This window comes from Mercurialis annua, linkage group LG2 (assembly GCF_937616625.2).
Source record: "Mercurialis annua linkage group LG2, ddMerAnnu1.2, whole genome shotgun sequence".
Lineage (NCBI taxonomy): Eukaryota > Viridiplantae > Streptophyta > Magnoliopsida > Malpighiales > Euphorbiaceae > Mercurialis > Mercurialis annua.
The window spans coordinates 4,131,889-4,145,762 of NC_065571.1; the positions used below are offsets into that span (position 1 = coordinate 4,131,889).

Consider the following 13,874-nt stretch of genomic DNA (forward strand, 5'->3'; position numbering starts at 1 on the left):
TAATACTCAAAATTGAATATCAATTTGGTAACTATTAAATGCAAAATTATTGTTGTAAGAATTTTGTTGGTCAGACTAATAATTTGGATGGCATGTTGAGTACTCGCTCAACTGTGCAAACTAATCCACCTGTATGGGTACCTCCACCGATAGGATTTCATAAAATTAATTTTGATGGTGCTATTGATATGAACCTACGGACAGGTGCTATTGGTTTTGTGGTTAGTGATTTTGCAGGTAATTTTATCTTGGCTGGGGCTCGACGTTTTATGGGCATAATTGAACTTATGGTTATAGAAGCATTGGCGCTTCGGACATCAATGGAGGAGGTGTTGTCTATTACAGAGAGTCGACTAATCTTTGAAGGAGACTGTCAGGTTCTCATTAATGCCGTCAATTCCTCCTCTAGCACTGATAGAGATGCCGGAGTAGTATTGGAAGACATACTAAGCTTAGTTTCCCGGTTAACGGAAATTAGGTTTCAATATGTTAACCGCAAATGTAATTGGGTAGCCCATTTGGTGGCTAAAAAAGCCCTGGTCGATGACTGCTTTTGCAGTTCTCATCATTCTGTTTTAGAATGGCTCACTCAAAATTGTTGAGGTGCCATTTAATCTTGTACTCTTTACACTTTTGATATTTAGCCTTTGACAAAAAAAAAAAAAAAGACTAAGCAACGGTTTAAAAAATAAAATAAAAACAATATGGCGCTAATAAAAAGAGGAAAATAAAAAAGGAGAGGCAAAGGTGTCACACATGAAACAAGCACATTTACGTAATTATTGTCCACGCTAAAACATTTTGTTTTTCTTCTTCCCATTCTGTCATCGTTTTCGTTTCTTCAAACCGCCCGCTTCTGTTGGCCTCTTTCACAAATCGATCCGAACAAACACCACAGTACCAAACCCTAACTTCATTTCTTCAGCTCTCCGTTTCATACTCTTCAATGCCGCTACCTCTACGCCGATCATCCACTTGATTTCCGTCTCCGGTTTATACTTGATCAATCACCATGTTCGAAGCTCATGTGTGTTTTCTTCACTTATTTTTCCTTTTATTTAATCATTTATGTAATTTAAACTCTACTAAGATGTTTTAAATTCGAGTGGTTTCATGAGGTGTATTATTTGTGCTGGTTGATTTCTAGATGCATTTTTGATATTTGTACTGATTTTTATTTTGAATGAAGGAATGATAATGTTTAGATTATGTAGAGCAGTCTAATTCAGTGTTAATGATTATGTTTAGATTATATAGAGCAGTCTAATTCACTGTTAATGATTATGTTTAGATTATATAGAGCAGCCTAATTCAGTGTTTAGCGAGCTTACTTATATATGTTCTGATGTTATTTTTGTAAATTTAGTTAAGAGTAGAATTAGAAATTTAGAACTGATTCTGAGATATAAATTCTGATCTCTTATAGCCAAGCAAATTAACATTGCTTCAGTTTTGTAACTAAAAGAAACGAGGACTGGAACTTTGACCATTTATTAGAAATAGGCACGGGAAATTAGGTTTATAAGTGTGTGTATGGTGGTCTATTTTGATTGATGTAAATTGTGCTTCAAAGAAATATGCGGATGAAGTTGTTACTGAATATTGATGTTCTCTTCTTTGTAGGTGTTGCATTTGCTTCGAAGATACTTGGGTGAATATGTCCATGGACTCTCAGTAGAGGCATTAAGGATCAGTGTCTGGAAAGGTCCGTTCTATGAATTTTCAATGCGTTTGTTTGTTTCAAGTTACTATATCTTAGACAATGCGCTTGTTTGTTTCAAAGTTACTTTTTCTTTGACATGCTTTAGTAGATTTTCTTTTTGCAAAATTATCTCTTCATGGTAGCCAATTTCTCTTTCTCCTGTTTTTAGTCATTCTAAGTGCATCCTTCTACTCTTTGCAGGTGACGTTGTCCTCAAAGATTTGAGATTGAAGGCGGAAGCACTAAATGCTCTGAAACTTCCTGTTACTGTAAAAGCTGGTTTTGTTGGTACTATAACATTAAAGGTAGCTAATGTTTTGAACTTATGGTCCATAGCCTGATCATCTTACTCCTGCATCATTCATTATGGTTCTATTATTATAACATTAAATTCGAGCTCTTTGTACCTTTTGATTATGTCTGAGCTCGTGTGCATTTTATTTTTAACGAGAATTCTTATTGCTGTTGAAGAACTGTTCCTTTTATCAACTTTCACTATGACATGTCTAATTCAGTGGAGGCCAATGGATTTTCTCTATTGCGTTGAATTATTTTAGAGACCTTGAATATATAACTGAATAATAATTGCGAGTCTAAGCTTTTTGATATGCTTTTCTTGTAGATAATTATGTCTGATTACTGATTCTATTGATCTCATTTTTAATCTTATGAACTGATAGGTTCCATGGAAAAGTTTAGGTAAAGAACCTGTGATTGTTCACATTGATCGTGTTTTCATTCTTGCTCATCCTGCTTCTGATGGCCGGACTCTTAATGTATGGTGGTGATTCTTTTCTTTTTTTGATTCTTATATTTGTTTTGTTTAACCATAATACTTTTTATTTCTTTTTCGATTCTGACATTTGCTTTTGCATGACTTACTGCAGGAGGAGGACAGGATAAAACTTCTTGAAACCAAAGTTCAACAGATTGAGGTAAAACTTTGTGCGAATGCATTTTAAATGTTAATTTAAGAAGCATAAATATATGGATACCTGTTTTGTATTTTTTTCTTAATGTTTATCGTTGAACTAACTGCTAAAGCTTTATATACTATAGCTGTATGAGGATTCTTATGAGTAGTCATCTTTATTATTTTGATTATTGCTTGTTGGTTTACATTCTGTTTCCAGTGTATTTAAGTGACATAAATGTAATTCGTCATCTTCCATAGAGTGCCACTAATCTTTTATCTTATGAGATTTTTATTTATGCATATTCTGATTTTTGTTTTTGGGTTCACGTACAGTGTGAATTCTAACAATTTGTCATGTTTTCAATTCTCCATTATTGGCATGTTCTTTGTGTGTCTATATTCTGTTAATCTTAGCCTTCTTTATGTTGCATAGAGCAATAGAATCTGGAGATTCCCTTTTCCCTTTTGATGACCTTGTATTAATACTTGTTTGTGCAGGAAGCGGAATCTGCAATCCTTGAAGCAATATCTAGGTCAAAGTTGGGAAATGTATGCTCTTTATTTTTAATGCTACTCTTCCTCATGCATCACAGTTGTTTGAACTATTATTCCCATTACTTTTCACTGGTATTTTCTGCAATGTTTGTTGCTAATTTCCGTGTCAGTGTGAGCTTTATTGAGATTATTTTTTCGAAACAATATAGACCTTGCCAATGTCTTTGTATGGTTAGTTGGTTACCTCATATCTCTGTTGATCTGATTAGACACATAATCTCGTGTTAATAATTAGCATAGTTAAGGACTGCACCTAATATCTGATCCTTTTGCAGTCTTCTGCTGGAAATTCATGGCTAGGTTCTTTAATCGCCACTATAATCGGAAATCTTAAGATTTCAATTAGCAATGTGCATGTCAGACTTGAGGATGCAGTCAGGTTGGTTCTGTTCTTTTTTAAACTGACTAATTTTCTCTCCTTCTCTCTTCATTTATGCCACAACCTGTTTTTGGTCGTCTGGTGTTTGCATTCAAATACATCTCGTATGGGTATTTCTTTTACTGGGACTTATGGAAGAGTCAATTTATATATTGCCTTTGATATTCTCTGTGTTTCTATTAAGAATCTGCAAATGGTTATGCAGTAATCCAGGGCATCCATTTTGTTGTGGTGGTACCTTGGCTAAATTGGCAGCTGTTACAATGGATGAGCAGGGGAATGAAACATTTGATACCAGTGGTGCTCTTGATAGGTTGCGGAAGGTTAGTCCACTTTTTTATTTTTTGAGTTTTCTAGTGAAATGTATAGTTATAAAGAAGAGACCTACCTTTTCTTCCCTGTTTTGGTTAACTGGGAAGCAAGATATATGAAATGTGAACTTAAATAATACTCAATTCAATCTTGTTGCAGCGCGTGAGTTCAAAAACTTTCAGTTTATGGCATACTGGTACACAAACATACACACAAATCTTGTTTCTTGCAGTGGGGATGGGTTATGTTGGATGTTTTGTTTATGACCCAACAGACATATCAACTTGCTTTTATCAATCCATCTTTGTGTTATGAGGATGATTATTGGTGAATTACATGGATGTTTTTTTACATTTTGTGGAAAAATGAAGCAATAGAGCATATGCATTTGCTTTATACGTCATTAGCTGTCTAAGCATGACTTAGGAGAAGGTGAGGTCATGAGGAGTTGGATTGCTGTAATGGTCTATAATGTTTTGCCATAGTTGCTTTCTTCTGTCTTATGTAGGATCTGGCTACAGTTGGGCCAGATAGAGGTAAGGAATTATAAATCCAATTTTTCATACTTTCAGATTAAGGCTTTAGAGGATTTTAGTACTTTATTCTTGGCATCATTCTTAATTCCTGGAATTTGGTAGGAAAGAAACTTTAGATATTGTTACCAAAGAGGTGGTTGTTACATAAGGAAAAAAAGGACCATTCTCATATGCTTTACTATTTGGAGTTCCTGGTTCATTTTTTTTAGTGGCTGCTTGTTTATTTGCTTAATCATCCTAATGACATCAATTTTTTAATGACATAAAAATTATTTCTGCTAATGCATTTATTTCCTTGGACCAGTCATTGCAACTTGAGAGACTTGCTGTTTATCATGATTCTAACAGCCTTCCCTGGAAGATAGATAAGAGATGGGAAGATCTCAGTCCCAAGGAATGGATTGAGGTTGGTAGCTACACATGGCATTTTTAGCCTCCTTCCTTTTTAGTAGTTACTTACTTTTCCTTCGAATGATCAATCAACCTTGAATAGTGTTTTTGATTTTTCTTCTCATCTGGATTGATCCATTAGATATTCGAAGATGGTATAAATGAACCGTCTGTTGGCTGTGATGTGGTGTCTAAATGGGCTGTGAACCGTAGCTACTTACTTTCTCCAATCAATGGAGTCCTCAAATATCATCGTCTTGGAAAACAAGAAAGAGTTGATCCAGAAACTCCATTTGAGAAGGCTTCTCTTGTTTTAACTGATGTCTCGTTAACAATTAAAGAGGTGCAATTTTTTCTTATTTCTTTATTTTGCTTTAGATCATCTATTTCTGCATTTTCTGGTAGCACGATAAATTTGTGTCACCATTTCTTACTGTATTACCTCTGACTTTTGGCCACTGCCTTTCATTATTCTCTCCCCCTCTCCTTATCTAGTCTCTCTAGTCTCTTTCTCTTTGTTGTTACAAAGATTAGCAGTTAGAACTTTTAACTTTGAAATACTTTCCTTTTTACCCTATGCAATGTACTGGCGTGCTTAACTTAATGCTGCTTGTTTTTTCAGACACAGTATCATGACTGGATAAAACTTCTGGAAGTTGTTTCAAGATACAAGACGTATATTGAAATTTCTCATTTAAGACCCGATATGCCTGTTTCAGGAGGTCCTCATATATGGTGGCGTTATGCTGCTCAAGCTGTCCTGCAGCAGAAGAAAATGTGGTATAGATGTTTAGAACACATGATGTTGGGTGCTTCTTAAATACCTTTATTAATGAATATGCTGAACATTCTGCATTTTTTCCATTTTCTGTATGGTTAGTTTTTACATTTATATGCATATAAGACGCTTTTTTAACCATTTAACCACGAATTCAAGCTGGAAAATCTGTGCTTCAGATATGCATATCTGATCTGACTATTTTGTATTTTGGGAGAAAGCTGGTTGAAGCTGTGTTCTTCTCATTTCACTGTAATAAAGCATGTAGTATCAGTATATTTAATAAATTTCTGAAGTCGAAATGTTTTTGCATCTTTGTCTTGCTTCAGCTACCGGTTGTCATGGGATCGAATACAACACCTTTGTCATCTCCGTCGCCGTTATGTCCAGCTGTATGCTAGTTCACTACAACAGTCATCTTCTGCCTACATATCAGAGCTTAGAGAAATGGAGAAAGATCTGGATTCCAAAGTTGTTCTTCTGTGGAGGTAGGAACTTGTTGATGATTTCAAACAAATCAATTGCTAGTGTTTTGAAATGCCTGATGTACTTATCAAGATTTTAAAAAGCAGGTTATGATGGACTTTCTTGTATAAAGTTCTCTCTTTCTCTTCCTTATAGAAGCACATGCAAACATGCACCTACAAATACATATACCATGCACATTGCCCATTGCACATTGCACACTTATTAGGTGTTAATAGCATTTCTTATGAGGTGGAGTGGTAGTGGAGCTGTGTAGGCTAGATCAGACAACACGAGCGCATGGTCTTTTGTGGTGGTTTGAGAAAACTCACAAACATTAGTACAACTTGGCTGTTCCTTTATCTTTTTTTTTTAAACCTAGAGTGACCATAGTTGTCATCTAGATTGTCTGTCTTAAAAAATTATCAGATGCTATTTAAGGTCGATTGCACCAGGTTTAATGCTTTTAAAAATGGGATGATGACAAAACTACCTAAAATTTTAAAAATATTTACAAAAGTACCTGTAAATTTTTTTTATTTACAAAAATATCGACTAATTTAAAATTAATTACAAAACTATCAAAAAATGAAAATTATTTACAAAAGTACGATGTGAATAATATTGGTATAATTATGGTATAATTTCGGTAATATTAAAACTATAAATCAGAGAATTTAAAAATAGTATTTGGTTTATTATTGGTATAATTTCAGTATATTTTCGGTAATATCGACAATAATTTTTATATATATTTTCTAGTTGATAACATGTATATTTTTTTTATATGTATTTTTCACTATAGTTGGTAATGAACTAGAGAATTTGTATATTGTTGGTATAATTTTAGTATATTGCTAGTTTAATTTTCAGTATACGCTGTGGTGTAATGTTGGTGTAATTTTTATCTAATAGTAAAATTTCAGTATATTTTGATGTGTATACTCTTGGTATACTGTTGGTGTAATTTGGTATATTATTAATTTAATTTTTAATATACGATTTGATATAATTTTGATAATTTTTTATTTAATATAAATAAAATCTCAGTATGCATAATGTTGGTATAATGTTGATATAATGTTAGTTTATTAGTATAGTGACATTATACCAACAATATACACCGTATGTTTGTAATTATTTTTTATTTTTTGGTAGTTTTGTAATTATTTTTAAATCAACTAAGATTTTTATAAATGAAAAAAGTCAATATGTAGTTTTGTAATTATTTTCATTTTTTTTGGTAAATAGTGTAATTCCTCTTTATTAATTAGTGATGGCCAATAGTATAGTTTTTGATCAATTTTTGATTTCATCTGCTGTTAATTTTGGATGTTTTGTTTCTAATGTAATCATATTTGGTTACATTATCATTGCATCTTTATGCTGATATTTTTGTCTCTGATGTTTTCCTACAGGTTACTTGCACATGCTAAGGTTGAATCTGTAAAAACGAAAGAAGCTGCTGAACAGAGGAGGCTTAAAAAGAATAGCTGGTTTTCATTTAGTTGGTGGGTTGGAATAGTTTCCTCTTTGCTGATTGGTCATCTACTTTGATATCTTTCAAGTTTTCAAGAAATAGTTTGTGGGTTTAATTCATGTTGATCTATATTTCACCTTTTAGGCACACAAACTCTGAAGATTCAAGTAATGTGGCTGTTCCCGAGGGATCACCGTTAACAGAAGAAAGACTCACTAAAGAAGAATGGCAGGCAATCAATAATTTACTAAGTTACCAGCCAGATGAGGAGTCAGTGCCACACATAGGAAAGGACATGCAGAATATGATTCAGTATTTGGTGACTGTATCCATCAGGCAGGCTGCAGCCAGGATCATCGACATAAATCAGACTGAGATTTTTTGTGGTAGATTTGAGGAACTTTTTGTGTCAACGAAGTTTAAAAACCGCAGTACCCATTATGACATTTTGTTGAAGTTCTATGGTTTATCAGCACCTGGAGGTTCACTTGCTCAGGTTTGTTGGCTGCAATGTCAAGGTTGTCATGCATTTTGTATCAAGAAATTGAGTTACAATTAAGAGGTTTTTGGACTTGAATGGATATTTCAAAATATCATGTTCTTTTTTCCTTTTGTAAACTCATCTTATGTTTGACATGCGCTTTTTTTTCCGTTGACCTGAATATTGAATTTTTATAAACTCATTTTATGTTTTGACCGGCACTTTCTCATGTTGTCCGTCATATTATGTTTTCCACAAGGCACTGACTTTTTGTTTTGCATTAGACTTATTTTAGTTGATTCATATGAATTTGCAATATATTTCTCAGAGCGTGTCCAGTGAGCAAAAGGTGAATGCATTATCAGCTAGTTTTGTACAATCACCAGTTGGGGAGAACGTTGACTGGAGGTTGTCGGCAACTATTTCTCCTTGCCATATTACTGTGAGTTTCTTTATCTTGGGGTGAGATGTTTAGTGGAGTGGTATATTCCTGTATCAAGCTGCACACTCTAGTTAATTGTGCTACCGATTTTGCTTATGTTAGACTTACGTCCTGCTTATCTAGTAGTTTTGAACAATTTTTAATGGAGGATTAGAGGCACGTTAAAGTGAGAAAATTTGTTGTTTATGTACACTTGCAAGGTTTCACTAGTTTATTATTCATAATTATGTCCTCTGCATCATTTCTTCACGCTTTATCTAAATGTTAGAAAATGCATTTTACCATTTGCTTGTTTTATCATTTTTTTCTCATATCTACTTTTCTTGTGAAGCATCCTCACTTATTATATGGTCACAGGTTTTTATGGAAAGTTTTGATCACTTTTTTGAGTTCGTGAAGAGAAGTAATGCAGTTAGCCCTACAGTTGCGTTAGAAACTGCGAATGCTTTGCAGGTATGATCTCAATACATTTATGTTTGGGATGGGCACTATATTAATATCAAATTGCTATATAATTTTATCATTGACAAGAGCAGATGAAGATTGAAAAAGTGACTCGTAGAGCACAAGAGCAATTTCAGATGGTATTAGAGGAACAGAGAAGGTAATTATTGGCTCTATTTTCTTTATGTAAGGAATTACAATGTTTTAGATGTTTATTTAGTGTTAATAGAAGTTGTGGAGATTTGGGCAAGTTAGATAAGAGGTCGTCAAAATCTGGTCTGAAAGTTATTGGAACCAGTCTACTGGGAGTTCCTCACGTGCGTAGGGATGGCAATAGGGCGGGGTGGGGACGGGGAAGCCATCCCCATCCCCGTGTCTATGGGGAATCCCCATCCCCGTCTCCATTTAATTAATGGGGATAAAATCATCCCCGTCCCCATCCCCATGGATTCTCCATCCCCATGAAGATCCCCATTCCCCGTACAATTAAATATAATTTATAAATAATTTCATAAGATATTTAAAAAAAATTAATTATAGAAAATACTATTATCTTTTATAACGATATATATTTATAACTAAATAGAAACTAATAAAAAAATTAAAGTAAATTATTTAACATTATAAATAACATACTAAAATTTATAATATAATATAAATATGCATAAATATAAATCGGGTCCCCATGGGGACGGGGATGGGGATCCCCATGGGGACGGGGATGGGGATCCCCATGGGGTGGGGACTATACTCCCCGTCCCCTCCCCATCTCCGTGATTGGGGAATGATTTTTTCCCATCCCCATACCCATGGGGGTAATTGGCGGGAATTCCCCGCCCCATTAGGGGCGGATCCCCACGGGGAACGGGGAATCCCCACCCCATTGCCATCCCTACACGTGCGCCCATGTCCCCTTAGTTTGACTACACACATTTCTGCTGCTTCTGATTGATGGCTTTTGAAGGAAAATCGGTTGATGAATCAATGAGAACATGCGAAATAGTTTAAATCATACCTGGGAGATTACAAAACATCATTTTTCTAATTATTTGCTGATTGACCTCGGCCAATGGGTGAATTTCATTTCTTATTTATTTTCTCCCATTTATTTTTGCTTCTGTGCCTTGTATATCAGATTTGCCCTGGACATAGATTTGGATGCTCCGAAACTGAGGGTTCCAATAAGAACAACTGGCTCTCCGAAATGTGATGTGCATTTTCTTTTGGATTTCGGCCATTTTACCTTACACACTGCGGTATGCTTGTTAATGGGATCTTTTTGCACAATTTTTTCCTTTTCTTAAAATACACGTCTTGTTGCAGGAAAGTCAGGCCAATGAACAAAGACAGAGCTTTTATTCTCGTTTCTACATCTCTGGAAGAGATATTGCTGCTTTCTTTACAGATTGTAATTCTGACTGTCGTAACCCCACAGTGGCTGCACAAAATAACGGTAGTCAGTCAACATCTTGCATACCTGAGACAAAAGGCAATTTTTATTCTCTGATTGATAGGTGTGGAATGGCAGTAATTGTTGATCAGGTAATATTTTATTTAACTTTTTTTCCAAACACTGATTTACTGCTGGATGTGATTTTTTCCCTGGATTTTAGCAGACATTGTGTTTTCTAATTTATAGAAGTTGTGGACTGGTAGTTTGTGGTAGCATTAGCAACAGTAATACACATTCTTATTACAAATGAAAGAACTTAGCGAAGTATCCTATAGATACTCCTGGATGTTTAAGTACCGAGTATTGATTAAGATAATGTTGAAGTTCCTAAGTGTTTGATTTACTAACTATCAAACAGTGATTGTTGAAGGCCCTAAGTTTTTGATTTATTTACTATCAAACAGATATTCCAGATTCTTGAAATTATTAAACCTGCTAGTCAATGTATCTTCAGTCACTTCTCTGGACACTCTTGTACTTCTGTATATCTAAAAAATTATAAAACCATGTGGTAGCGATACTTATAAATGCTTTTACTGAAGATCAAAGTACCACATCCGAGGTACCCATCAACTCGCATGTCTATTCAAATTCCGAATCTTGGCATTCACTTTTCGCCAGCAAGATACTGTAGATTTATGGAATTGTTGAACATGCTGTATGATACTATGGGAAACTATGGTCAGTCAGCTGTCGATAATTTTCAAACTCAGTTTGCCCCTTGGAGCTCTGCAGATATTGCTACTGAAGCTAGAATCCTTGTGTGGAAGGTACATTCTCATGTGACCTTTTCTAGGGAAATAATGGGCAGATTCAAAGATTATGAGTGGAATTTCTTACCACACCATTTCTTGGTTTAGGGGATTGGAAATTCTGTGGCTGCTTGGCAGCCCTGTTTTCTTGTGTTATCTGGGTTGTATCTTTATTCTATGGAATCTCAAAAGTCGCAGAGCTACCAGCGATACTTGAGGTTTGTTTCTAAATCATATCCTTCCTATTTTCTTCTGGTTCTTGTATTTTTGAAATCTGAACCATACTGGGTCTTCCACTTATGATTCTGTTTTTTTTCTTTTGCATTATACTTTTGCTTACCCTTTTAAGAATGATTCATTGCCTTTAAATGTTATATGTTTTGGAGGCTCTTCGTATTCTTAAAATGGAACTTCACCTTTGCAGCATGGCTGGTAGACAGGTAAATGAGGTTCCTTTGTCAAATGTTGGTGGTTCCCCGTTCTGTATTGCTGTGTGTTCCAGGGGAATGGACATTAAACAGGTGAGTTATGTAGGTTTGATGTTATAGTCTTCTTGAGCTGTTGGGGCTGTGGTTTGTTTAACTGAATCTTATCATAGTAAGAGTACGTCTTCTGAGTTTAACAACTAATGAGAAAAATGAGAGATAAAAGATGTTTGTATTGTCGTTTGGAACATTGCTTAAGGCAACAGGTAATGAGAAGAACACATGTAGTTTAGTCACTCTTGATCTCGCTCTCTTCCACTCACTGCCACAGTGCAACTATAACTGCCATGTTCTCCTAAAATGGGCATACATTGCACAGACAAAAACCTTGAAGAGACCTTATTATGCTATTTGCTTCAGATGTTCAAACCATGCCTTTATTAGTCTGTTTATTTAAGATGATTAAACTGTGTCAATATTCCAATAATGAGCACAGATATGTTTTACTGAAAAAGAGCTGAATTCCATGTGGATATCATGAATTTTTTTCTTAACTATTTACAAGTTTATAGTATTCCATGTGAATACTCGATGAACTGGTGCTATTAAATTTCACCTGCCCTTCCATACTGTCGCATAATTTAACTTTTTTTGGAAGGTAAACCCTTGACCTATTATAAATGCACGTTTAAACATTATAATTGGACAGAGAGCTCGTGTTTAAGTCATGTATGAAGTGAAGTTCAGCCAGTTATGATATGAGATGAATTACTTTTGTTGTAAAATGCTGTTTTGTTTCTAAGGTGTAAGCTCATTGAACTTTGAAATAGTGTTAAACAGAAGTGAATATTTTATGGAAATTGATTGGTGTTTTCTTTTGGTTATTTTGTTATAGGGATGGATTTGCACCTGTTTGACTAATGTTTTTTTCCCCCTTAGGCATTGGAATCTTCTAGCACCTGGATTTTAGAGTTTTGCAATGAGGAGGAAAAAACTATATGGTTCAAAAGACTTTTACAATCCACCTATCAAGCCTCTGTATGGCTCATATCATTTCAAAGTATAAGTCAATGCGCTCAATTTATAATTTGGGTGCTTCTTTCTGAAATTTGATTTATCTTTATGAAGGTTCCTCCTTCAATTAATTTACTTGGAGAGGCAAGCAACTTTGCAGCCGAGTTTGGTGAACCTCAGACTCCAAAAATGGAAACCGCTGACCTAGTCATTAATGGGGCTCTAGTGGAGACGAAGTTATGCATATATGGAAAGGTTAGATGAAACTTGCTGTCCCGAATGTTTATGCTACTATTATGATTGATATTGCATTCTCTTTACGCTTAGAGGTGTGAAGTGAATTCATCTTGCTAGTAGCTATAGTGGGACATTATTTTGGGTGTTCAGCTTACTTCTGCAGTTACCTGTCTTACTCCAATATTTATTTATTTTATTCAGCCGACTGGAGATGAAGTTGAGAAGGAAGTCGAGGAGACATTAATTATTGAGGTTCTTGCTGGTGGTGGAAAGGTTTGTGTCTTTAATTTTTAATTTGATTATTGTCAGCTCTTTTCCCAGCAAATAGATTTGACAGTTAACCGGCTAATCTATTTACCATTCCTCTTCACTTTCAGTTTTTATCAGAAAATTCTAGTTTGATAAATATTTTGAGTGACATAAGACATATCTAGGTGGTAGGTCCTTGGTATCCTTTTTTGAGATGAGGAAATTTTAGAGAAAGAAAGACATGAGAATACAATTTGGAGGATAAGGTATCGTTCCATAAAAACTGAACATACAACTAAAAAAAAAAAATAACAAACAAAAACATAATCTACTTAATTGAGTTAATGATACAAACAAACATGCGAAAGCTTCAAAAGTTTAAGCCTGCAAGTGCATAGAGCTGAAAGAACCTTCTTATTTCAGTGAAAAAAGAAAATAAACTCTACAAGTAGATGCTTTTTACTCCTTTTGATTGCTTCAAGGTACAGAAAAATTTGTTGGGTAAGTGAAGACAATTGTATTCAGATACAAAAATGAGGTGGACACGGGGCGTGTAAGTAAATATTCTAGGAGTACAAACATAGAAGTTGTTTATTTGCTCTGGGAAGCAATTGAACGTAATCCCTTCAAAGTAATGATCAAACTAATTTTGTAATTTCCCATCTTTTAGGTTCTATGTAAATGAATTTTCCTGAAGGAATGAACGAAAACTGTGCGATACAGCCATACAGGAATTATGCAAAGCAGAAAGCGTAGATAGATGAGAAAAGAAGGTCCTTGACTACTTTCTTGGGCTCTTTACCAATCTTTAATTTGGAAAGAGGAAATCCCAAAATATGAATTTCTGTGGGCTTTTATGGGGGG

The 13,874-nt window shown here is 34.7% G+C and overlaps 2 protein-coding genes across 7 annotated transcripts in view; both read left to right on the plus strand.

Annotated features, from left to right (window-relative positions):
• Positions 1–38: 38 nt before the first annotated feature.
• Positions 39–602, plus strand: LOC126668079 (uncharacterized). Its single transcript, XM_050361297.1, has one exon. It carries the CDS (start codon positions 39–41, stop codon positions 600–602), a length of 564 nt encoding a protein of 187 aa, XP_050217254.1.
• A 135-nt stretch (positions 603–737) lies between these two features.
• The window catches only part of LOC126667840 (uncharacterized), a 37,614-nt gene continuing 24,477 nt past the window's right edge, over positions 738–13,874 (plus strand). For 3 of the 6 annotated variants that reach the window (XM_050360935.2, XM_050360933.2, XM_050360934.2), the window contains exons 1-25: positions 738–1,027; positions 1,624–1,705; positions 1,904–2,007; positions 2,383–2,478; positions 2,590–2,637; positions 3,117–3,167; positions 3,449–3,552; positions 3,758–3,875; positions 4,705–4,806; positions 4,933–5,133; positions 5,413–5,570; positions 5,898–6,056; positions 7,452–7,544; positions 7,658–8,009; positions 8,323–8,436; positions 8,794–8,889; positions 8,973–9,040; positions 10,016–10,136; positions 10,204–10,422; positions 10,876–11,103; positions 11,194–11,303; positions 11,510–11,606; positions 12,450–12,548; positions 12,639–12,779; positions 12,963–13,034. In XM_050360935.2, coding sequence (XP_050216892.1) covers positions 1,013–1,027; positions 1,624–1,705; positions 1,904–2,007; positions 2,383–2,478; positions 2,590–2,637; positions 3,117–3,167; positions 3,449–3,552; positions 3,758–3,875; positions 4,705–4,806; positions 4,933–5,133; positions 5,413–5,570; positions 5,898–6,056; positions 7,452–7,544; positions 7,658–8,009; positions 8,323–8,436; positions 8,794–8,889; positions 8,973–9,040; positions 10,016–10,136; positions 10,204–10,422; positions 10,876–11,103; positions 11,194–11,303; positions 11,510–11,606; positions 12,450–12,548; positions 12,639–12,779; positions 12,963–13,034 — 3,048 coding nt within the window. In that variant the 5' untranslated portion in view covers positions 738–1,012. Of the gene's footprint in view, positions 1,028–1,623; positions 1,706–1,903; positions 2,008–2,088; positions 2,093–2,380; positions 2,479–2,589; positions 2,638–3,116; positions 3,168–3,448; positions 3,553–3,757; positions 3,876–4,704; positions 4,807–4,932; positions 5,134–5,412; positions 5,571–5,897; positions 6,057–7,451; positions 7,545–7,657; positions 8,010–8,322; positions 8,437–8,793; positions 8,890–8,972; positions 9,041–10,015; positions 10,137–10,203; positions 10,423–10,875; positions 11,104–11,193; positions 11,304–11,509; positions 11,607–12,449; positions 12,549–12,638; positions 12,780–12,962; positions 13,035–13,874 lie in introns of those variants that run through there. The other 3 variants (XM_050360931.2, XM_050360932.2, XM_056104783.1) reach the window with 2 other exon arrangements.

Coding starts and splice junctions, on each gene's coding strand:
- LOC126668079 (XM_050361297.1), top strand. CDS start 39: ATGCAAAATTATTGTTGTAAGAATTTTGTTGGTCAGACTAATAATTTG.